Source organism: Jaculus jaculus, chromosome 5 (assembly GCF_020740685.1).
Source record: "Jaculus jaculus isolate mJacJac1 chromosome 5, mJacJac1.mat.Y.cur, whole genome shotgun sequence".
NCBI lineage: Eukaryota > Metazoa > Chordata > Mammalia > Rodentia > Dipodidae > Jaculus > Jaculus jaculus.
The window spans coordinates 77,059,713-77,085,091 of record NC_059106.1 but is presented as its reverse complement, the minus strand read 5'-3'; the positions used below and the strand labels follow the sequence as shown (position 1 = coordinate 77,085,091).

Genomic DNA, 25,379 nt, shown 5'->3' with positions numbered 1-25,379 from the left:
GAATCTCCAAGTAGTTTTAATTTGCATTTCCCTGATGGCTAAAAAAGCTATATATATATTTTTTAAAAATAATTTATATGAGAGAGAGCAAGAGAATGGGCACACCAGGGCTTCTAGCAGCTGCAAATGAATTCTAGACACATGCGCCACCTTGCACATCTGGTTTATGTGAGTCTTGGAGAATCAAACCTGGGCTCTTTGGCTTTGCAGGCAAGCACCTTAACTGCTAAGCCATCTCTCCAGCCCTATCTTTTTCTTTCTTTCTTTTTTTTTTGAGGATCTCACTCTAGCCCAGGCTGATATAGAATGTGGAAACCACTCTGTAGCCCAGGCTGGCCTTGAACTCTATTCTCCTACCTCAGCTTCCCATGTGCCTGGATTAAAGGCATTCACCCTGCTTAAGACAAACTATTTTCTAACTTTTTCTTTTCCTTTGGTTTTTCGAGGTTGACCTGGAATTCACTATGGAGTCTCAGGGTGGCCTTGAACTCACGGCAATCCTCCTACCTCTGTCTCCCGAGTGCTGGGATTAAAGGCGTGTGCCACCACGCCCGGCTTCTAACTTCTCTACTCTCCTGACTTCTAGCAAAATGCCCCTCAAACTCGAGCTTAGAACACCTAGACCAAACTGCTGCTGGTCACACCCACCGACATTCCTCCAGCAGTGTACTGCCTGCCTAAGAGCGCTTTGTTCTAGGGTTGAACTGAATGTTTTGGCTCATACCATCAGCATCCCCTGCAGGTGCTTCTCTGGAAGTGACCCAAAGCCTGATGTTCATCTCCACTGCTGGCCCCTGCCTAGGCCATCTCCCCTCTCTGGAGTCTTCACCAACTTTGTCTCCAATCCTGTACCCCACTCCCAGCTTATTCTCCACATAGTCTATGGGGCTTTAAACATGTCAGTCATGGACTAGGAATGTAGCTGAGTGGCACAGGGTTTGCCTACTATGCAGCAGGTCGAGTTCAATCCCCAGCACAACCCCACCCCTCCAAGCATATCAAAGTCAGATGCTGTTGCTCCCTACACAAAACCCTGCTGGGGGACCCCAAGACTTGACAATGCAACCCCTTCCTCCTGGTCTGTTCCTCCTGCCTTTGGGTTTTGATTTGTTTTAAAAGGAACTACAGGGGGCTGGCTTAGTGGTTAAAGTGTTTGCCTGCAAAGCCAAAGGACCTCAGTTTGATTCTCCAGAACCCATATAAGCCAGATGCACAAGGGGGAGCATACATCTGGAGTTTGTTTGCAGTGGCTGGAGGCCCTGGCCACACCCATTCTCTCTCTCCCTCTTTCTCTCAAATAAATAAAAAGTAAAGTTTAAAAAAAATTACACATGTGCAAAGCACACACACACATTTGCACATTTATTATGTCTCTACTACAAAATACAAGCTTTCTGAGGATGGGGCTTGTTTTGTTCCCTGCCATATCCTAAGTACTAGGTACTTAACTAGACTAAATAAATAATGGCTGATTGGCGAAATGACTGCAGGTTCCTGTACTCTGCCCTGCTACATCTCAAGCACAGGAAAGGTGGTGGGCTTGGTGCCAGGGAGTGGCCAGCAGAGCCATACTCTGTCAGGAGTGCCATCCTGCACACCAGGCCCTCCGGTACGCCAGCAAGCAGTAAGCATGTGGCTGCCCTGAGGGGAGTGTGCCAGAACACTACTGTCAGACAAAAGAGGGTTAGTCGTAACTCCAACAGCTCATTCAGAGGGTTCACAAAGTGCTGTCACACCCAACGTCACATACGGACTGCACAGCTGCCCCAGAAGGCGGCAGAGGAAGGACCACGATTCCCTTATGTGGTCAATAGGCCTAAGGTACCTGTGTTAAGCGTCTGGGCTGAGGCTGCGCAGGAAGTGGCTCAGCTGCGTACAGAGCTGGACTTTCTTGATCACCCTGGCCACAGCACTCTGTCCAGAGTGGGCACATTTCCACTCTCTGAACAAACCAGCAAATGAAAATCCACAAATCATTTATTCTTAGGTTGTCTACACAGACACTTAAATACTGTGCTGCTGTCATGCAGCTGCCTGTGAGGGCCCTGGTGTGGTTCTGGGCCCGAGTCCTAAGCCTTCAGCCAAGCCCAGGGAAGAGTGGCACCCTGCCACATCCACTCCAAGAGCAGCAGCACCATGTAGAAGGCTGTGGGCAGGACCCTCAGCTGGGCGGCAGACTGCAGCTCTTCCTGCTCTGCAGCCCTGAGGGGCTGGCAAGTCCAGGGTGCAGGACAGAGCTCTCCCCAAGTGTCCAATCACATCCACGTGTGAGCTGGATGCTGTCATAGCTCATCCCTGTGCTTCAACACACTGTCTGAGAGAGGCTCTTCTCCAGGCTGGGGGGAGCCCTGCTGGCTGTGCAAGGGCTGCTCCTGCAGGACGTCCATCTCTTCTGGGTTAAACAGCATCTTCACCAAGTCATCGGCTTGCACCCGGTCCTGCAATGGCAAACTCCACTACTCAGCTGAGAGCAGTGACAATGCTGTCGTAGGGTCTCACCTCCTTTCCAGCAGGTCTGAGGCTCTAGTAACTGAGGTGGGGGCTCAGGAGGGCAAGAGCTATGTGCTATTCCCACTGTAGCTCCCAAGCACAGGTCAGAATAGGCTTTGGGAGGATGAAGCAATGTGACAGATCAGCCTTGTGACAGTCGCTCTGGAGACAAAACTGGAGCCAGGAGTCCCTAGCCAGTGCTCCTCCATAGCTACACCATGAGCAGTGGGATGCTGCGGGGGGGGGGAGGAAGCAGAACTGGGGTCCTTTAGAAACAGAGACTGGCAGCTCCACAACTTACACGCTCACTGTGTCGAGGGTCCAGCGTGAACCACAGGGCGATGGCACAACGCTGCCCCCTGGTGACAGCCTTCACTCCGTGTGGGTTTTCAGTGCCAGAAGAGAATCCCACAGCCCTTCCACACTGAGGCTGCACCTCAGCCTGTAGGGAACAAAAGCGGATATACAAGAAAAATGACTCAGAAGAGCTGTGGGCTTGTGAGGCAAGGATCACAGGCAGCTTCAGCTTAGTCTGCTAGAGACCCGAGGAGAGCTGACATGTCTCAAAGCCTTTTAGTGAGGGGAAGGGGCCATGAGGAAGCCTGGTTAGTCTGTCTGCACACTCTACTTTTGGATATCAGCTCCTGAAATCAGGTCTGCCTCTCAGGGGTGAGGACAAGGGAACACTCACCGTCACAGTCTTGGCATCTAATTCGGTAAAATAGAAGTTTCCTCCATCGAAGTCGCCGTTGAGGTAAAGGATGGCACTGGGAAAGGCAGGGACATGCAGGCGTCACCCTGGTCCTCCCACTCCCCAGAACCGCCACCTTCCTTTACTCTCAGCAGGGGTTGCAGGGGAGTTTTGCACAGGAAGGAAGTCCTTAAGTTGCTGCCCCAAAGCTTTGAGCAGCCCATAGAACCCCCAACCCCACCTCAGAGACCCCAACATGCTGCTGACTAGGTGCTTCTGTGCCATGCCCACTCACATTCTTACATTCTTCACACTCAATGTGAAAGGTGCCCACTCTGTCTTCCTATTAGGGGTTGAGGTGAGAGACTGGACTCTAGGGACAGCTTGCCCTGGCCTTTATGCACAGGTGTGCTGAGAGGTGGGGAGACAGAGTACAGGGGATCAAGGGGCCTCAGAGGGTGAGCACAGCCCTCTTTGTATAGCACCTGCCCTGCATTCACCTATAGTCCCGGAAGGTGTAGGCAGGGGGCTCCTTGATGCACACAAGAGTCTCAGCATTCAGAATGCAGTTGTCGACATGGACTGGGTGGCTATTGTCCTTTCTCTCAGCCTGCGACTCTGCAGCCAAGACAACCCATGTTAGTTTGGAGTATTTGGGAGATATAGCTGCTCTTTTGATGACATAGGGGTAGTGGGAAGGGGCTTCTCAAAATAAGTTTGGGCCTTTGGAAATGGTCAGTGAAATGGGTGAGCGGACAGGATCTCTGGCTAAACCACACTTAATAGGTCAGAGCAAATCTGCAGGGGCAAGCAGGGTGTAGCATGCAGGACCAACAAGCGGACCCTAGGCTGAATGGCAAAACCCTAGCAAGCCTAGACTTAATGAAAAAGGAAGGGTCAGGGAGGAAGACACAAGGATCCAGGTTGGCAAGAACGAGGTCTGCAGAGGGAGGGGGAGAATGAAGGGAGCAGCAAACAGTGGGGTGCAAAGGTGGAGTTCAGAGAGCAGGGTAAGTAGAAAATCACACAGCAGGAGGACATGAAGAAGACAGGTACAGTGTAAAATGCCTGACACATCCCTTTGGGTGTGTCCAGATTCTCACAGTACTCCCAACATTCTGAGGGAAAGAGCAACCCTCTAGTCCCAGCTACCTACCAAGGTCTGTCAGTATCAGTGTCTGGGCCAGGGACCCTTGGAATGCTACAGCACAGCATGACAGAGCTGGCTGGAGGTCACCTGTGATCTTTGTAGCCTGGCTGAACCTCACCCTTGCCTGGGAAAGCGAAAGGATTGTGCAAGGGTGAAGGCCACAGAATAGCCTTGCATCTCTGACATGTAACGCAGTAGTTTCCTCACAAATTTGGTATTTAATGATTTGTAACGAAGACCTGGCAACATAGCTCCTAACTGATTGAAAGGACAAAACAAATTCCAGAGAGTGGTCCTCCATAATTTGGCAACTTTCTCAATTCCCTCAGTGCTCCATTCCTTTGTGCTAGCTGGACTCTGGCTCATACATCTTCCTACTACCTTATGAATGCCTCAAGCATACTGATCCTGCAAGCTTCCCACCACCTCCTCTGGAAGCCTTCTTGACCTGTAGGTCGGTCTGGAACCTTCTCCATACTACTGCCATGTTCAACGCACTGGGCTGCAAAGCACTGGTTTCCACCTAACACGAAGAGCCCCCATCCTAGTCCAGTGTGCTCAGCATGCAGTACAGTGCCAGGCCCGCTTACGGAAGGCGGCAGGCGTGGTGAGGCCCACCTTCTATTGCAGTGCGACACACCAGGTGGGAATAGGAGAAGTAGAGGGGGGTCTCCAGGCGGAAGTAGGATTCCATGACACGTCGCACCTTCTCAGTCACATTGTAGTACAGGTGGGCGCTCTGCAGAGGAACTTTCCCTTCCTGCCCCAGCTGCAAAGGACACAGGTGGTCAGCTGCCCCCACACTGGCCCCTCCTTCTTACCGTGACTAACTTAGGCATCCAAAACAGATATGCAGCCCCTTGGAATCAACCATTTTTCATCTCACACCTCTGAGGATCAGTTTTGTCTTGTCTGCCTCATTTTGAAAAATGTTTTGGCTGGGCTTGGTGGCGCACACCTTTAATCCCAGCACTTAGGAGGCAGAGGTAGGAGGATCACTGTGACTCAAGGCCACCCTGAGACTACCCAGTGAATGGCAGGTCAGCCTGGGCTAGAGGGAGACCCTACCTTGAAAAACAAAAACAAAACCAAAAAATCTGGACCGAAAAGATGACTTAGTGGTTAAGGTGCTTTCCTGCAAAGCCTAAGGACCCAGGTTCAATACCCCAGGACCCATGTAAGATGGTGCATACGTCTGGAATTCATTTGTGGTGGCTTGAGGGCCTGCCATGCCCATTCTCTATCTGCTTCTTTCTCTCTCTATCAAATAAATACATGAATTAAAGAAATAAAAATAAGCTGGGCATGGTGACACACCCTTTAATCCCAGCACTCAAGAAGCAGAGGTAGGAGGATCACATGAGTTCAAGGCCACCCTGAGACTACATAGTGAATTCCATGTCAGCCTGGGCGAGATTGAGATTCTATCTTGAAAACCAAATAAGCAAACAAACAGAAAAATGATTTTATTAGGCTGGGAGTGGTGGTGCTTGCCTTTAATCCCAGCTCTTGGGAGGTAGAGGTAGGAGGATTGCTATGAGTCCCAGGTCAGTCTGGGCTAGAGTGAGACCCTGCCTTAAAAAAAAACAAACAAACAAACAAATATTTTTAAATTTATTTTTGAGAGAGATGAGAAAAGAGACAGAGACAGAATGGGAGCACCAGGGCTTCCAAACACTGCCAATGAGGTCCAGATGCACGTGCTACTTTGTGCATCTGGTTTTATGTGGGTACTGAGGAACAGAACTAGGTTCATTCGGCTTTGCAGGCAAGCTCCTTAACCACTGAGCCATTTCTCCAGTCCTCATTTTTTTTTTTTACCTCATTTTTTATTACACTTGGTCAATAGTGGGGACTTACAAGTTAACTGCTTCAACATAGCTTACCCTCCCAACCGCACCCCCCCCCCCCCCCCGGGGCTCCGCAACTGGAACCTCAGCTGTAAGATGCTTTTCCCTTCCCTGTCATTGTCCCCAACTCCTCCCCAGGGCCAGAGTACTGCCCTTCCCCTCCCTGCTCAGACAGACAGGTTCCTCCTCACCACTCTAGAGTACCCAGGATGGAGTTTACCTTGAGGGCTTTGAAGACAGTGACACCATAGAACTTTTCGTTGGGGGTATGTGGGGAGGTTTGACCTCGGTAGCCGTCTCCTGAAGTTGCTGCTGCCTACCAGGCCAAGAGACAAGAAGAAGTTAGCCAGGGCAGCTGAGGGGTTGACGGGAGGTGTCAACAAAGGGCAGCAAAGTCTGGGCAGGCACTTGGAAGGTGGAGTGTGGGACCCTCAGCAAGATGGTGCAGTAGCTAGGCTTCCCTCACATTGGTCAGTTTCTGCAGCTCCAGGCACTCATTGTCCGAAATCATGCCATCCATCACCACCCGTTGGGAGCCATTCAAGACTTTGGAGTTCATGGTGAGACTGATGCCTTCATACAGCAGGGGGCCTCCTGCAAAGCAGTAACAAGGCTGACTGAGGCCTCTATCTCTGCCCAAAGCCTCCTTGATTCCCATTCGCCAGAGAAGTCTACTTGGCTACTTCCAATGGGAGGATGGTCCAGAGGGTAGAATATGCAGGTCTAACTGCTACCAAACAACTGCTGGTTTGGGGGCTTCACAAACTAAGTAATCAGGTACCCAAGTTCTTAATACATGAACCTTAAAGAACTGGGTTTGATTCCTGTATCCATCACTTACTAACTGTAGCAAGTTACTTAAGCACTCTGAGGTTGTTAATTAATATGTCCTCATCTTTCATATAGCCTTTTCATTGTAAGTTTGATGCCAGTTTGATATTAACAAATAAATTAAACTCTGAGTATATATTTGGCTTACAGTACATGCTCAAAATTTTGTGTGCCAGAGTATCTCCAATCATTATTATCACTTATGTAAAATAAGATCTTACAATCTATCAGAGCCACTCCTCAGTTATAAACAAGAGAATAAAGTAATAGCATTCTGAAAACAAAGGGATGTTGGACAAATTCTTTTCACATGTTAATCCTGTTTAAACCACCTAGTCAATTTAGGCACTCAATAACTAGGCAGAGGCTAGCATCTCTCCCTGTACTGTGTCTCTCTGAGCTGGGGCCACACTACACCACAGCTCAACTCCAGCTATGTGGTGAAGCTTTCTGAGCGCCACACAAGGAGAGGAGCTAACATCTGAAGATAAGACCAGGCCCACAGTCATCTAACACCCAGCACTAGGCAGACTGTAATGCACTCAGAAGCTCAAATGAAGGAGGGTGGTTAAAGGAGGCTTTGTAAGGTTTATCTGAGGCATCTTTCAGGGCAGAGGTGTTGAGAAGTGTATCAGGAGGCGGCAAAGCATAAACAAAGACCTGTGGGCCAAGAGCAGGTTCAGTTAACAAGGAACAGTGGAAGGAGAGAGAGGAAGGTGGGATGCACAGGCCAGGTACAAGCTGGGAGGAGGCACTCACTGTCCCAGTGTTGGAATGATGGGTCAGGCACCTACCTGTGTATGGGAGGGAGGAGGACGGACTGGATGAGGAGAGATGGACAGATAGGAGGTGACTTGGACCTACCTATGCAGGCCTGAGGCAATAGACAAAGGACAAGGCAGGGGTAGAGAGATAGCTTAGCAGTTAAGGTGCTTGGCTACGAAGTCTAATGACCTGAGTTTGAGTCTCCAGAACTCACATAAAGTCTGATGTACAAAATGGTGCATGCACCTGGAGTTTGTTTGCAGTGGCTAAAGGCCCTGTTGTGCCTATATGGTCTCTTTCTGCTTGCAAATAAATAAATATTAAAAGAAAAATGACAATGTAGGAGAGAGTGGAGCCGTCACCATCATGGTAGGCTGGAGGCATGAGCAAGGGGAGGAGATGTGAAGGTTCTCACTATCAGGGTGAGTGGCTGGGAGAAGAGTTTGGAGCAGGGGAAAGGAAGAGTTTTGTGCAGTCATACTCACTGAGATGAACATGCCAGTCTAACTGTTATTTAGGAATCTTACTTTTTTTTTTTTTTTTTTTTGAGGTAGGGTTTCACTCTAGTTCAGGCTGACTTGGAACTCACTATGTAGTCTCAGGGTGGCCTTGAACTCAAGGTGATGCTCCTACCTCTGCCTCCCAGGTGTTAGGATTAAAGGTGTGAGCTACCACGACCAGATAGGAATCTTACTTCCTCCCCAAAGACCCATTCTTAGGGCTGTCTTGATGACAGTACTGTTGGGAGTTAGGAAGGATGTGGAGGCAAGGGAAAGGTCTAGTGCCTGCTGTACATTACACTTGGAGGCTGGCCTATGGTGAGCTGTACAATGCAAGGGTGAGTGCTGCCTGGTGAACATGGGGTGACCCGCTTGGTGTCCCCACAATCACCGCAGGTGTGCCAGAGCTTTATTCTCTCACCTTCCCGGGTCAGTCTGCTGACATCCAATGATTCCTTGGTCTTCTCTTCCACAAGAGTCTCGATCTCCTTCATAAGGTTGCCGATCTCCTGGGAAATGCGAACAGCAGTCTCCCGTTCTGACCTGTGAGCACAATGGCTTTGAGCACTGTGCTGAGGCCAGCCCTGTCTCCTACCCCAACTTTCCAGACTGGGCCTGCCCACCCCTGGCCAGGAGTTCCCATCTGCCTGGGCACAGGGAACTCAAGCACTTCGTCAGACTGATCCAATCATGCAGTTTCTTCAAGGCCCTCACTTCTGTTTTTCTCGCAGTCTCTTGGGAATCACCTCTTCTGGAGTCCATGAATCCTGAAGGTGGGTCAGAATAAAGCAAGGTGACTTAATTTTCCAGGTCTCAGCACAGGAAATAAGAGTTTCCATGGCAAAGCTGCCTCACTGACTCCTCCCTTTAGGAGACAAGGTGGGCATCCTTGGACCCTAAACTGTCCCTAGTGAGTCAGCCCCCATCTTCCATCCTCAAGATCACACATCTTATACTTGGCCCTTGTTGCACAGTATGCCACCCCCCCTACTATTAGGGACTCCACATTTCCCCTCTTTTCCAGCTCCTGCCCTGGCTCACCGGATCCACAAAGGGAATCCCAAACACATCGTATGCGAAGAAAAGCAGTTCTTTCTCATGTATGCTGCGCTGTCGGTACTCCTGGGCGTTCTGAAGAAACAACATGGAAGAAACTCCTAGAACTTGCCTCTGCCCTTCAGCTGAGGGGTAACCCTGCTGGGCATTCTCTCCTGCCCTGTGTGACTGAGGCCTTTCTCCCCACTGTCACAGGATGTGCTTTCTCGTATGGCATAAAGCTCTCTCTCAGAGTTCAAGGGCTCCTCCTGCCTGGCATAAGCATTCCCCTGTGGGAAGAAGACCTCAGCTCCAGTTATATCTAGGACAGAAGGAAGAGTCGATGATCCTCAGAAGATGTGAATACATACAGCAAGAGCAGGAAAAGTCCTTTCTTTCTTTCAACAATACTGGGAATTTTACTCAGTCTCAGACATGCTAGGTACTCTACCACTAAGATATATCCTCAGCCCTCTTTTTACTTTTCCTTTTTAAAAAAATACTTTACTTATTTTTTATCTTTTTTTTTTGAGGCAGGGTCTCACTCTACCTCAGGCTGACCTAGAATTCATGATGTAGTCTCAGGGTGGCTTCAAACTCATGGCAATCCTCCTACCTCTGCCTTCCACATGCTGGGATTAAAGGCGTGTGCCACCACACCCAACTTCTTTATTTTTGATTTTTTTTGTTCATTTTTTATTTATTTATTTGAGAGTGACAGACATACAGAGAAAGACAGATAGAGGGAGAGAGAGAGAATGGGAGCGCCAGGGCTTCCAGCACGGCAAACGAACTCCAGACGTGTGCACCCCCTTGTGCATCTGGCTAACGTGGGACCTGGGGAACCGAGCCTTGAACCGGGGTCCTTAGGCTTCACAGGCAAGCGCTTAACTGCTACGCCATCTCTCCAGCCCTATTTTTGATTTTTTGAGATAGGGTTTTACTCTAGCTCAGGCTGACCTGGAATTCATTATGTAGTCTCACATGGCCTTGACCTCATGGTGATTCTCCTACCTCTGCTTCCCAAGTGCTAGGATTAAAGGTGTGTCCACCACACCCAGCATTTTTATTTTTCGAGGTAGGGTTTCACTCTAGCTCAGGCTGACCTGAAATTCATTATGTAGTCTCAGATGGCCTTGAACTCACGGTGATCCTGCTACCCCTGCCTCCCGAGTGCTGGGATTATAGGTGTGCATCACCGTGCCTGGCTTTATTTATTTATTTGAGAGACAGAGAGAGAGAGGAAGAGGCAGATGGAAGAGAAAGAATGGGTGTGGTAGGGCCTCTAGCCACTGCAAAAAGACTTCAGACACATGCACCACCTTGTACATCTGGCTTATGTAGGTACTGGGGAATCAAACCTGGGTTCTTAAGCATCACAGGCAAGTGCCTTAACTGCTAAGCCATGCCTCCAGCCTTTTTCTTTTTGAACAGTTGTCCAGGATGGCCCTGAACTCACTCTGAGATGGGGCCTCCTTATGTAGCCTAGGCTAGCCTCACGCTTGAAACATACTGTTGTTTCAGCCTCCCAAGTACTGCGATTGCAGGCATGTGTCACCACACCTAGCTTTGAATTGTCAGTAGCTTAGGCAAGACTTAAACTTGAAATTCTCCAGCCCCTCAGAATCCCAAGTAGCTGGGACTATAGGACCGTACCACCAGGTCCAGGTGAAAAATCTCCTTTGACTTCTTCTCGAGTGCACACTCAGACAGGGAGCTATGCGTTAGACAACACGTGTGCCCCTCATTTCATCCTTACAACCACTTTGGAAATGAATGACCTTTTGTTTGTTTAAGAGTGTCTCACTATGTGGTCTACATCAGCCCTGAGCTTGTGGTTCTCCTGTCTCTGCTTCCTGAGTGCTGGAAGGTGTGTATCATCACACTCCATGTACATGGTGCTAAGGATCAGTCTCAAGGCTTCATGCACGCTTAGCAACAAATTTACCAACTGAGCTCCAGCTCCAGCCCTGGTATTCTCACTTTACAGGTGAAGAAACTTAAAGCAGTGAGAATGTGCAAACAGGTCTTTTAGGACCTCAGGTTCATTTGCTTTCTACTCTGCACCTGCTTCCTCTGACCAGACCCCACCCTCCTTGAAGATGTGCAGATCCAGAATGGCTGGACCCAGCACCCTGGCATCCCATGTGAGCTCAGGGATGGGGCTTACCCAGGGCAAGGAAACTGAGTCCTTTTCAGGGATACCTCTTTCCCTAGGTGCCCTGCAAGGCTCCAAACAGCAGCAGGAAGGAGAGAAAAAGAAATTACTGTCAGTTAAAATAAAGATGAGGCAGTTTGTGGAGGAAAGCGTTAAAAGGAGTAAGTCCTCTTGGCTACTATAATTACCCAAGTGAAAGCAGGACATTTTCTTCAAAAGACTTTAAATTATTGGCCTCCTTTGCCAACTCCTAGACACCAGGCCACATGTGCGATCTCCATTAACCCTCGCCCACAGTTCAGTGAGGTTGGAAGTAAGCAAACCCCACTGCTGTGGCTTATTCACCCAGTGTGACTTACTGAGTGTCAACCCTGTCAGGAGCCATGCCAGCACTAGGACAGATTTTGTTCACCACTGACCAGCCATAGCCACTGCAGAAGTTACTTCCTCTACACGTCCTCAGCAACACAGTGGGCACAGTGCCCACCTCAAAGGGTGGCTGTGCTGATTAAACAAGATGAAGGCTGAGCCCTGGACTGGGTGTGGCCTGCACTGGGGCTCAACCAACCTTAGCTCTCTCCTTCCCAGGAGGAGATTTCAAACAGTAGACTGACCACATTGGGCATTTCCCCTCCCCTTCCAAGATTTGCTAATAGGATCACAAGGGGCAGGGGGGGGGGGAGTATTAACCAAGCAAGACAGAGACCGTAAGGGATGGCTTGCTTCTTTCTTATTCCTTTTTTTTTCCTTGCCTTTTGAGGTAAGGTTTCACTCTAGCTCAGGCTGACCTAGAATTCATGATATAGTCTCAGGGTGGCTTCAAACCCTCTATGATCCTCCAACCTTTGCCTCCTGAGTGCTGGGATTAAAGGCGTACACCACCATGCCCAGCTCGTTTTCTTTTTTCTTTTTTCTTTTTTTTTTTTTGACGTAGGGTCTCACTTTAGCCTACGCTGACCTAGAATTCACTATGCAATCTCAGGGTGGCCTTGAACTCACAGCAATCCTCCTACCTCTGCCTCCCAAGTGCTGGAATTAAAGGTGTGTGCCACCATGCCTGGCTCTTTTTCTTTTCTTTTTCCTTCTTTGGCAAGCCCAACAGACTGGCCTTTTTTTATGTGAAAGAACGAGGGGGGGGGAGAAAATTGGTGTGCCAGCGCCTCCAGCTACTTTAATTGAACTCCAGATGCGTGTGTGCATACCCTTGTGTGTGCATGTGCAACCTGGAGAGCTGACCATGCATAAATGCCTTAACTGCTAAGCCATCTCTCCAGCCCCCAAAGGACCTTCTTAAGGCTAGACTGTCACCATCTAGTGGCCAAAGAGCACAATTACAATGAAGCCATTTGAAGACTCAGGATTCAGCACCATGGAGGAAGCTTAGAAACATAGTAGTCTCTGTACTGCTGACATTTGCTCCTTGTTTTGGAGCTGGGGAAATGCTGAAAGATAGAGAACAATGGCAGAAAGAAGTGCAACAGGGTGGGAAAGGGACGCCAAGAACAAGTAAGCAGACAAAACAAGCCCAGCATGGAAGAAACTGACAGAACCGTCAAAGGGCAGCAAGCATCCAAGTAGAAGGGCTAAGACGGGCAGAGATGTCTGCTTTAGTTTACTCATTGTGTCAATGCAGAGAATGCCCACGTGTCCAGATGATGTTGTGACACTACGGCTTATTCCCAAGCTCTCTGGGCTCCGTCTCCCTCTGAGTGATAGCTGAGCCTAGGCACCCACCTCACTCTGCAGCCCTCTGAGCAATGCCCTCCTGCCCTTGGGCTGGGTGTCAGCCAACAGGTCCTCTTACTGAAGCAAATCTCACCTCACGGGGGCTGATGGAGCCTGCCTGTTCTTCTCCAAGCACTGCTGCATAGTAGGCCAGATTCTGGCTCATCACCTCGTCACTGGGGAAGAAGAGGAGGTAGGTCTTGGCACATTCAATAGCCAGTGTGTAATTCCCAACTAAAAAGCAAAAAAAGAGAATGGCTATGAGGGGGGAAGGCTCTATCTTGAGTACCAACAACCACTTAATGTTTAGTCTTTGAAAAGCTTTGAGGCTAAGTGGCACTGGCTACACAACACAATGACTTGGGGAGAAGTGACAGAATGTACACAGAATATGTAAAAGACTGTGAGATGTTCAATGTCATCAAGGCTGCCTATCCTGAAACTGAGAAGTGGAATCCTCCGCATGCCTTTAAAAAAAAAAAATCACTGACCTTTTGCCTATGACTTTTCAGAAGAGATTACAATAGTAGATTACCTCTTCAGCAGAACAGATCTTGTTTGTGTGCTAGTCTCCTAAGCTCAACTACACACATCATGTACTCTTGAATACGCTGTAATGGTTAGCATACAGTAAAAGCCTGCTGACCAGCAGGTAACCTGGCTATTCTCTCCCCCAGTCCAAGCACTACACTACACTAAGAAAGGAGGAGGGCTGGATCTGCCTGTGAATTAGTTTAAAAAGCAGTACATTACTTTCACTATTCCCTTTAATGCGAAATTAGATTATAAATGTGAGGACAAGTGAGAGAGGTCACTGAGACCCCTGCTCCCAGTTTTTTAAGCTGCTGAAAATGGCTTTCTGGACCACTAGTTTGTAACAGAGTACACAGGGGTCACTGGGCAAGGTGTTTCTCATAGCCAAAGAAGTCGAAGGTGTAGTGGCTTCAGGCCCCGCCTGCCTGGCTTAGCTTCTTAGTTAGCCTAGCAGAGAAGGAAATAGGCCTTACTGTTATAGTAGGCAAACTGCAGATAATTATAATGTGAGGGGAGGAAGTCTTCAAAGGGCTTGTCTCGACTTGGGTGGGAAGCCAGCTCGGTAACACAGCTCTGCTTACAGTTGAGGACCTGGACGTAGTGATCTGAAAGAAATCAAAGATGGGGAATGGCATAAGGTCCCTCCTCCAATGCTGAGATAAGACGGACAGACTGAAGTGGAATTAGTATTTACTCAGAAACCCAGACTTAAGAAATTTAGGAATGAGAGGGGATGCAGGAGAGGAGGGTGTGGGAAGAGGGTTAATCAAAAGAAAGTTTGGGCAAAAGTACCCTGTGGGGTTGGATAATGTTGTGCCCAGAAACCAAATATTGTTACAAAAATATTTCAGTGCCAGGGTGGGATACCTTCCAGTGAGTTGTTGGTCAGGGAGGCCCTTGATGCCCCTAAACATTATAGGCTGTTGCCAAGACTATTAGTTGCCCACAAGAACTAGATGGTAAGACACTATTGCTGAAGATACCACAGGCTCCAGTTACAAGACACTGGGAAATCAAGCTGGAGCTCAGCTGGAAGGCCCCTTCCTGTTGACTAACTCTCAGAATGCTGAAAAGAGCTATGCAGCCTGTCTGGGGGTGGGTGGGTAGGGGAGTCATCAATGGTATCAAAAAGCAGTGGACCCTGCAAGCCTCATTTCTGGCCAGTCATATCAAATGTACCAATTGATATAACAGTGGCATGTTTGTTATGGGGGAAACCAACTGATGGGATTTGAGGCCTGCTGCATACAAGGGAATTCCTGCTTAGTTCTGAAAATCTAGTCAAAAGCCTATGGAGAGGTCATAAGCCCCAGGGGGGAAACTACTACTGTTATTTGGCTAAATGAATATATTATGCCCACCAAAGTGCCTCCCCCCCAACACTTACTTTTATTTATTTATTTATTTTCTATTTTTATTTTTTGGTTTTTTGAGGTAGGGTCTCACTCTAGCCCAGGCTGACCTGGAATTCACTATGGAGTCTCAGGGTGGCCTCGAACTCAAGGCGATCCTACCTCTGCCTCCCGAGTGCTGAGATTAAAGGCGTGCGCCACCATGCCCAGCTAACTTTTATTTATTTTTATTTTTTTCCTTTGGTTTTTGAGGTAGGGTCTTAGTCTAGCCCAGACTTATCTGGAATTCACTATGTATCTCAGGGTGGCCTTGAACTCAGCAATCCTCCTACCTCTCTGCCTCTCAAGTACTGGGATTAAAGGTGTGTGCCACCACACCCGTCTTTTTTAGTTTTTGCGAGCTAGGGTCTCACTCTAGACCAGGCTGACCAGGAATTTATTCTGTTGTCCCAGGTTGTTCTTGAACTCACAACAATGCTCCTATCTCTGCCTCTTGAGTGCTGGGACTAAAGACATGTACCACCACACCTGGGTTATGCATGCATATATAACATACATATATATATATATATAAAAACTTTATAGCCAGGTGTGGTAGCACACGCCTTTATTTATTTATTTATTTAAAAAAATTGAAGCCGGGTGTGGTGGCACACGCCTTTAATCCCAGCACTCGGGAGGCAGAGATAGGAGGATCACCGTGAGTTCGAGGCCACCCTGAGACTCCATAGTGAATTCCAGGTCAGCCTGGGCTAGAGTGAGATCCTACCTCGAAAAACCAAAAAATAAATAAATAAATAAATAAAAATAAAATAAATTTTATTCATTTTTATTTATTTATTTGAGAGTGACAGGACAGAAAGAGGCAGATGGAGACAGAGAGAGAGAGAGAGAATGGGCATGCCAGGGCTTCCAGCCACTGCAAAGGAACTCCAGATACGTGTGCCCCCTTGTGCATCTGGCTAACATGGGTCCTGGAGAATCGAGCCTCAAACTGGGGTCCTTAAGCTTCACAGGCAAGCATTTAACTGCTAAGCCATCTCTCCAGCCCTATGCCCATATATTAATGCTACTCTCATTTCTGGTTAGATAAATTTCTCTTTTCAAATGGCAGTGACCACTGGGGTGGCTCAAATCTCATTAAAATGCCAAGAAGAGACAGTGGAGTGTTCACCACTGAGACATCTCTATCACACCCTTCAAGGTGAGGTACCACTGCAAAAGAGGTGGCAGAAAACAATGCAAAAGCCAAAGGAGAGGAGTGCTTTACAACTGTCTTCCAGACATGAAGTGGCCAGGGTATTCATGACCTCACAGTGGTTGATGCTTCCTACACAAAACTTGCATAATAGGAGGGGGGAAATGACATCAAAATAGAACATGTACTATTTGGAAAGAAGGGAATTCAGTGGAGAGGGAATAAAGGAGAAAGGATCACCGAAGGTGGTAGGAGGGGATTATGAACATGGTATATTCTGTATATGTATAGAGGTTGTCAAAAAAAAATTAAAGAAAATTGGGGGCTAGAGCAAATGGCTCTGTGGTTAAGGCACTTGCCTGCAAGGCCTAACGACCTGGGTTTAATTCCCCAGTACCCATGTAAAGCCAGATGTACAGGGTGGTACATGCACCTGCAGTTCATTTGCAGTGGCTAGGGGCCTCGGTGCACCCATTCTTTCTCTCTCTCAAAAACAAAACAAAACAAAACAAAATTTAGGAATGAGGCTGCAGATGCTGGGCACATATTACCCAGACACGACTATAGACACCTGGAAGGCCTGGCCAAGCTAGACTCTGAGCTGCACATACCTGAAATAGCCTGAAAGAGGTCAGCGTTGTAGTCCAGGTAGTTGTAGCCATCATAGTCATAGGGGCCTTCGCAGAGGGCACGGCACTCCTCGTAGGCCACGAAGTACTCTTGCAGGGCTGCCTCCAGGTGGGGTATTGCCTCCTCTGGCTGCTCCTCTGAGTACAGTTTCACTCCCAGACGAAACTCAAGCTACTGGGGGGAAGGAGAACTCAAAGCAAGCTCCTTCCACCTTACCCTAAGCCACCATCACCCAGGTGCAAATTCTGTTCCTCAGTTATAGATGGAAAGGAACAACCTGAATTCTGTTACACGATAAAGGTCTTTAGTAAACAGGCTCCTTTTGAAATTTATAAACACTTAACTCTTTGTATATGTGTGCACAGGTAGAGTATGAGTGGTGTGGAATGTGCATGTCTGTGTGTGTAGATGCAGTCATGTTGTGAGCATGTGTGTGAAGGCCAGAGGCAGAGAATGTTGGGTACGCATCTCTATTGCTCATCCATGTATTTCCTGGAGATGGGAGTTCTCTCCCTCAACCTGTAGGTGCTGTTTCATTTATTTATTTATTAGAGAGAGGCGTTGGGGGGTGGGAGAAATGGGCATACCATGTCCTCTAGAGACTGCAAATGAACTCCAGAAGCATGTGCCATCTTGTGCAGCTGGATTACGTGGGAACCGGGGAATTGAATTTTAACTGCTAAGCCATCTCTCCAGCCTAAGTATTTATTTGAAAGACAGAAAGAATGGGCATACCAGGGTCTCTAGCTACTGGAAACAAATTCCAGATAAATGTATTGCCTTGTGCAACTGGCTTTATGTGGTACTGGAGAATTGAACCTGTGTCCTTTGGTTTTGCAGGCAAGCATGCCTTGGCCACTAAGCCATCTCTCCAGCCCTTCCCCAACCCCCAAATCAGCAAGCTCTCTGGTCTCCACCATACCATACTCCACTGGGGTTACAGATATGCAATGGGCAAGCCTAGTTATTTATTTTTTCATGTGGCTTCTGGGATATTGAACTCCCAGGCCCAGCAAGTGCTCTCAGCTGCTGTGTGATCTTCTAAACTCTTTAATCTTAATTCACTGTAGGGGAAAGATGCATGGACATTCATAATTATTTTTTTCTTAACGTTTTATTTTGAGGGGGGGAGGGAGGGAGGGAGGGAGAAGGGGGCAGGGAGAGAGATGATCAAGAATCACCTTGTGCATTTGGCTTTACATGGATACTGGGGAATTGAACCTAGGTCCTTTGGCTTCTCAGGCAAGCGCCTTAACTGCTAAGCCATCTCTCCAGCCCTCAGCTTTCTTTCTTTCTTGTTTTTTTTTTTTTTAAATATTTTATTTATTTAGAGAGAGAAAGCAGATAGAACTTCTTTTAAAAAAATCATTTATTTATTTATTTAGTGAGAAAGAGAAAGCAGAGAGACAGATAGAGAGGAGGAGGAGGGAGAGAATGGACATGCCAGGACCTCTAGTCACTGCAAACCAATTCCAGGAGCAAGAATCACCTTGTGCATCTGGCTTTATGTGGGTACTGGGGAATTGAGCCTGGGTTCTTTGGTTTCGCTGGCAAGTGCCTTAGCTTCTAAGCTATTTCTCCAGCCCTTATTGAACATTTTGCACCTTTTTGTAGGGCTTAATGTTTTCAGAAAAATACAATTTCTCTCTCTCTCTCTCTGTTTTATTTTAAGGTACAGTCTCACTCTAGCCCAGGCTGACCTGGATCCCACTCTGTAGACTCAGTTTGGCTTCAAACTTATGGTGATCCTTCTACCTCTGTCTCCCGGGTGCTGGGATCAAAGGTGTGCACCACCATACTTGAGTCTCTCTCTCTTTTTTATTTAAAAAAAAATTTTTTTTTGCTTGTTTTTATTTATTTACTTGAGAGCGACAGACAGAAAGAGGGAGGGAGGGAGAGAGAGAGAGAGAATGAATGGGTCTGCCAGGGCCTCCAGCCACTGCAAACGAATTCCAGATGCATGTACCACCTTGTGTATCTGGCTTACGAGCGTCGTGGGGAATCAAGCCTCAAACTGGGGTTCTTAGGCTTCACAGGCAAGTGCTTAACCACTAAGCCATCTCTCCAGCCCAGGTCTCTCTCTTTTTGAGGTAAGTTCCCAGGCTGGCCTTGAGCTATGTTCCTGAGGATGATCTTGAACTCTTGATCCTCCTGCTTCCACTTCCTAAGTGCTGGGATTATAAATGTACACCACTATGCCCAGCAAACAGTATTTTATTTTTATTTATTTAGAGAGAGAGAGAGAAGAAAGAGAGAGAATGGGCATGCCAGGACCGTCTGCCATTACAAATAAACTCCTGATGCATGTGCTACTTTGTGCATCTGGCTTTACATGGGTACTAGGGAATTGAAACTGAGCAGTCAGGCTTTACAATCAAGCACCTTTAGCCATTAAGCAAGTTCTCCAGGCCCCAAGGATTTTAGTTTTAAAAGTCATTCTAGGACTGGAAATGTAGTTCAGTAATATTGTGCTTACCTAGCATGTGTCCTCTAAGGGCGTGTGTGTCATTCTGATTGTGTTTGCAAATGCACGTGTGCACACACACAGTTGCTGATTACTGAACTCAAGGTCTTGTGCATGCTAAATATATGTTCTGCCAGTGAGCTATTCCTAGCCCCTCTAAAATTTTAATTTCATATTACTATGAAGGGGGGGCTAAGCCTTTTTATTAAAGAAAAAAAGCTATTAGAAGCTGGGCATGGTGGCACACATCTTTAATCCAAGCACCTGGGAAGCAGAGGTAGGAGGATAGCTGTGAGTTTGGGGATAGCCTGGGAATACAGAGTGAAATCCAGGTCATCCTGGGCTAGAGTGAGACACTACCTTGAAAACAAAAACAAAAACAAAAGCTATGAAACAAAAACAAAAACAAAAACAAAAAAAGCTTGAAAACAAAAACAAGCTATGAGAATGCTGGGTGAAAGGCGTTTGAAAATACAATATGATACCAAATCAGGGTAAAAAATTAGGTATGGGAGACAAGATAAGGCTAAATACCAACTACTGATTTATTTCCTTTTTTTCCAGAGGTAGGGTTTTACTTGCTGAACTGGAATTCACTATGTAGTCTCAGGGTGGCCTTGAACTCACAGTGATTCTCCTACCTCTGCCTCCTGAGTGATAGGATTAAGGTATGCACTGCCACACTGAGCTCAACTACTGATTTTCTTAAGGTGGTGGTATTACCAACAATTATTTGACTACTTTCTGTGTATGCAATTCTTTTCTTTTCTTTTTCATTTTTCAAGGTAGGGTCTCACTCTAGCCCAGGCTGACCTGGAATTCACTACATAGTCTCAGGGTGGCCTTGAACTCACGGTGATCCTCCTACCTCTGCCTCCTGAGTGCTGGGATTAAAGGCGTGCGCCACCACGACTGGCTTTGGCCTTTCTTTTGTTTTAAATGCAAGAGAGTGAGACTGAGAGATAGACAGAGATAAAGAGAAGGAGACAGAGGAAGAATTGGAATGCCAGGGCCTCTAGCCACTGTCATTGAATTCCAGATGTGTATGACACTTTGTGTGCATGTGAGACCTTGCGTGTTTATGTTATATTGTGTGTCTAGCTTATGTGGGACCTGGAGAGTCGACCATGGGTTCTTAGGTTTCACAGGCAGGCAACTGCTAAGCTATCTCTCCAGCCCAACCCCAGAGCTTTGTATACGCAAGGTAAGCACTCTACCAACTGAGCTACATTCTCAGCTCCCAATATTGTATAATGGATACTTATTATTTCTAGTTTTCTTTTGTTTTGTTTTTCAGGGTAGGGTCTTACTATAGCCCAGGCTGACGTGGCATTCACTCTGTAGTCTCAGGGTGGCCTTGAACTCACAGCAATCCTTCTATCTCTGCCTCCCAAGTGCTGGGATTAAAAGGTGTGTGCCACCACGCCCACTTATTATTTCTATAATTAGAAAATACTAGTAAATATCGCATTTTGAAAAAGAGGGGGTGCAGGTAGAGAGATGGGTTAGCAGTTAAGGTGCTTGCCTAAAAAGCCAAAGGACCCAGGTTAGATTCCCCAGTAGCCATGTAAAGTCAGATGTGCAAGGTAGTGCATGCATCTGGAGTTTGCAGCAGCTGGAGGCCCTGGTGTGCCCATTCTTTATCTGCCTCTTTCTTTCTCTCTCAAATATATAAATAAAAGTTTAAAACATATTAAAGTAAAAGGGGGGGATGGAGAGATGGCTTAACAGTTAAGGTGTTTGCCTACAAAGCTAAATGACCTAGGTTCGATTCTCTAGGACCCATGTAAAGCCCAGCACAAGGTGATACATGCTTCTGGAGTTCATTTGCTGTGGCTAGAGGTCCCAGTGTACTCATTCTCTATTTGCTTCTTCTTCTCTCTCAAATAAATTAAATAAAATATTAAAGAAGAGGGGCTGGAGAGATGGCTTAATGGTTAAGGCGCTTGTCTGCAAAGCCTATTGACCCAGGTTCAATTCTCCAGTACATAAGACAGATGCACAAAGTGGTGCATGCATCTGGAGTTTGTTTGCAGTAGATGGAGGTCTCTGTCCATTCTCTTTCTCCCCCTCTCTGTTTTTGCAAATAAAATGGAGTGGCTGGGTATGGTGGTGGTGCCTATCATCCCAGCTAGCACTCAGGAGGCCAAAACAGGAGAATCCCCAAGAGTTTGAGACCAGCCTGGGTTAAGTAGTATCAGGCCAGTCAGGGCTATATAGTAAGACCCTGTCTTAGAAAACAAAAGAGAGAGAAAGAGAGAAAGAGATAGGTAGGTAGGTAGGTAGATAAGGGGAAGGAAACGGGAGAGGATAGTCTTTTTCACCATATGGGGTTTGGCCTCCAGGTCTTTGAAGTCGGTCTCCTTCACTCCAGACATGGTTTGGTAGTAGTCTAGGTTCTGGCGCATCTCCACGTGCTCAGGATTGCCCACGAAGAAGGTGTGTGCTGCTGCTACAGCTTTCTCCAGCTTGTTTATCTAAGGATAAAGTACAAAAAATGCAATTCTCACATCCAAACTTGTGCATGTGTGTGTGTGTCTGGGCTGGAGGTCTTGCTACCTACCTATCTATTCATCCATCTATACATCCATCCCCTGTTGCAGTCAGGTGCACTGCTGGCAGAAATCACCCGACCAAGAGCAGATTGTGGGGGGGGGGGGAAGGGCTTATTTTGGCTTATAGACTTGAGAGGAAGCTACATGACAGCAGGGGAAAATAACAGCATGAGCATCCCCTGGCCAACATAAGGTGGACAAGAGCAATAGGAGAGTGTGCCAAACACTGGCATGGGAAAACTAGCTATAATACCCACAAGCCCAATCCCAATAATACACTGCCTCCAAGAGGCGTTAATTTCCAAATGCCATCAGCTGGGAACCTAGCACCCAGAACACCTAAGTTTATGGGGGCCACCTGAATCAAACCACCACATACCCCAAGTAGCCTCAAACTTTTAATCATCCTGCCTTAGGTCCCAAGTGCTAGGACTTCAGACATTTGTATCATACCTGACTAGCACATTCAAACTCTGAAAGTGTTTCTCCAGACCTGTAGCCTACAGTGAACAGGAAATCTAAGTCCCCCCACCCCCCTTGAGCCTTTCCAAACCTTTTGCCACCTTCAACATGCCCAGTTCTTGCCAGTCTCAGAAACATAACTATTGTAGGGACACATATCAGAGCAATAGGGGCCCAGTGTCCTGGGCACACCAGCAGCTATTTCCCAAATCAAGTTTAGGGGTTCCCCAAATTACAGGAGGCAGTATTTCAGGGTGTAAATGTTTTACTTTAAGACAAAGGCCATATTGTAGGGGAGTGTGGTGAAGACTATTTAATAGAATCTAAAGATTCAAAATTAGTGCTGGTTGTGGTGGTACACATTGTAATCCCAGCACTTGGGAGGCTGAAGCAGTAGAATCCTATTTTTGAGGATACTCTGGGCTAGAAAGCTAGACAGAGAAACTGTCTCAAAACAAACAACAACAAACCAAGGAATGATTCAAATGTAGTAACTGAGCAGTGGAGCAGAAACCTAAAGCTTCAGGGATTTGGAAACAGGACAGAAAAGAATAGTTAACAATAAAACTGTGTCTAAGAATTTGCATAGGAAAACTTCCAAGGATGATATAACTTAACCTTCAGATCCACCACCTCCACCTCTTCCATGAGGGATTACAAGCCTGTGCCCCATGCCTGCCTTGCTTTCCTTTATCTTTTAAAAAATATTGTATTTAGTCAGGCATGGTGGCATACGTCTTTAGTTCCGGCACTTGGGAGGCAGAGGTAGGAGGATCGTTGAGTGTTCAAGACCATCCTGAGACTACACGGTGAATTCCAGGTCAGCCTGGGCTAGACCATACCTCAAAAAAAAAACAACAAAAAAAGTATTTATTTACTTATATACTTGAGAAAGAGAAATAAAAGAGGCAGATAGAGAAAGAATGGTCATGTGCCAGGGCCTCTTGCTACTGCAAACTACTCCAGATGCATATGCACCTTGTACCCCTGATGTTATGTGGCTATTGGGGAATGAAACTCCTTAGGCTTTTCAGGCAACTGCCCTAACCGCTGAGCCATCTCTCCAGCCCTGCTTTCCTTTCATCTTTCAGCACTGCTCCTGCCTCTGCTATTTCTCATTCCCTTCTCCTCTCCTAAACCTTTGTTAACCCCTAGTCCCTGGCACCTAGCTTCCTTTGATGAACAAAAGTCTTTCAATTCTCCTGTTTTCACTGCCATCATTTTCTTCTTCCAGTGAAGCCTAGAATTAGTATTGTGAAACCCATTTCGAATGCTTGTCTGAAATGTGTCGAATTCTCTTTGGAATCCTGCATCATTAACTTTCTAGTCACCCCTCCTGCTCCTCACACACATTCCAACACTACAGTCACAGCAATAGACCTCTTCCTGACTACCTCATGCTTGGGCTGCACTTCTCCCTCTCTCTGAAGCCATCCACCCTTCCTTCACCCTAGCAATATTTTGGACATGCTCAATTACTGTCATCCCTTCTTCCTGATCTCCTTTCTCTGAGGCAAGGCTAGATCTTCTCTCCTGTGTAATCGCTGCGGCAAGGTAAGGTAAAACAAAAGAATGAAGCATAACGAGGGACTGGAATGTAGTAGGTATTCAAGGAAAAAAAAAAGAGTCAGAGAATTTTAAGTAGTGCTATTGAGCGACATGACCGAAATTACAGCCAAATTATTTTGGGCCTTTCAAGTACTCTTCCACGTAAACCATTAGTGCTTCTGCAGAGTTGGAAATCTAAGGTGTCTAGAGTCTGTCTCTCTTTAGGTTGAACGGAAGATCTATAGACTGTTATAGATATATTAGATATGCACCATGGCTCCCCCCAACACATTGTGACTGATAGCATCTGCCTCAAAGGACACCGAATCAGTGCAAATGAGTTAGTAAAAACAAGGTGCCATGGCAATACTGCTGCCAATCACTGCCATCGTACAAGCTTGGTGGGCTCCAAGACCGTTTTTACTTGGACTAAGGCACTGTGGCATCCCTCAAAACATTAATTTTCTTTAGAGACTGGCAGACTAGCCAGAGGGTCTCCCACAGGGAGGAGCCAGGCAGCCCCTGCTGGCGACGTGGCAGTCCCACGTCCTGAAAGATCGCAGCAGGATTCAGCAACAGCAGAAAAGGCATGATTGGAGAAAGAACCGGAAGGAAGATGTACACTTCCAATGAAGTGAAGATGGGAGACCTTAGCTGCCGCTTCCTTTCCCTGTAGAAGGCCTTCTGGGAAGGAAGGACCAAGTTCTATTTAGCCTGGGCTCTCCTTGCCTGGAGTTGTAGGGTTAGCATCAGCTCCTAAGAACCCGGCGAAGCGCGAGTCCTAGGCAAGGCTCCCTCACGTCCGGGGTCCGAGGACACACTGAAGCCAAGACGCCGCCTTTCCTCTCTGCAGACACCCCCTTGCCCCCTCCCGTAGCTCCCCAGGCGTCTGCAATCACCTTGAAGTAGGCGACCTGCAGGTAATTGTAGGGGCTCCGCTTGTGGAACTCCAGGTCCAGCTCCTCGCTGAGCAAGTGTGCGGCCGGAGGCCCGAGGCAGCGGCGCAGGCAGGCGGCACGGCGCAGCAGGGCCCCGAAGAAACGCAGGTCCTGCAGGGCCGCGGCGCCGGGAGCTTGGGTCGGGCTCGCGGACGGGCCGGAGTCCGCTTCCCACGGCAGGTCGGCGGCACACTGAGTGCGGCAGCGCAGGCGGAGGGCGCGCAGGGCGGCCCGCGAGCGCAGAGCCCGCTCCATGCTCAGGACCACCCCGGGCCAGTCCCCGCGCGCGTAGGCCGCCGTCCCCTCCGTGAAAAGCAGGTCAGGCGCCGCCAGGTCCAATCCCAGCTCGGACTCGACCTCAGTCCCGCAGGCGGTGGCGGTGACCGCCAGAACGGCCAGCAGCCTGCACACGCTCACCGCCATGGCCTCTGCTCAGTTAACGGGACCGCTGGCCACCCCGAGTCCAGAAGCCAGAGCCACACCTCGCCGAAGCGCCGCCTCCG

At 47.8% G+C, this 25,379-nt stretch overlaps 1 protein-coding gene across 1 annotated transcript; it reads right to left on the bottom strand.

The window, feature by feature from the left end:
- Positions 1 to 1,959: 1,959 nt before the first annotated feature.
- On the bottom strand, positions 1,960 to 25,342 carry P3h1 (prolyl 3-hydroxylase 1). Its single transcript, XM_004670478.3, has 15 exons — positions 24,838 to 25,342; positions 21,698 to 21,850; positions 16,891 to 17,080; positions 14,203 to 14,334; positions 13,290 to 13,429; positions 9,319 to 9,408; positions 8,992 to 9,044; positions 8,699 to 8,820; positions 6,648 to 6,775; positions 6,402 to 6,497; positions 4,950 to 5,100; positions 3,682 to 3,799; positions 3,182 to 3,257; positions 2,792 to 2,932; positions 1,960 to 2,438 (listed from the first exon to the last, which is right to left on the bottom strand). The coding sequence occupies exons 1-15, from the start codon at positions 25,297 to 25,299 to the stop codon at positions 2,283 to 2,285; spliced, it is 2,208 nt and encodes a 735-aa protein (XP_004670535.2). The 5' UTR covers positions 25,300 to 25,342; the 3' UTR covers positions 1,960 to 2,282.
- Positions 25,343 to 25,379: the final 37 nt, after the last annotated feature.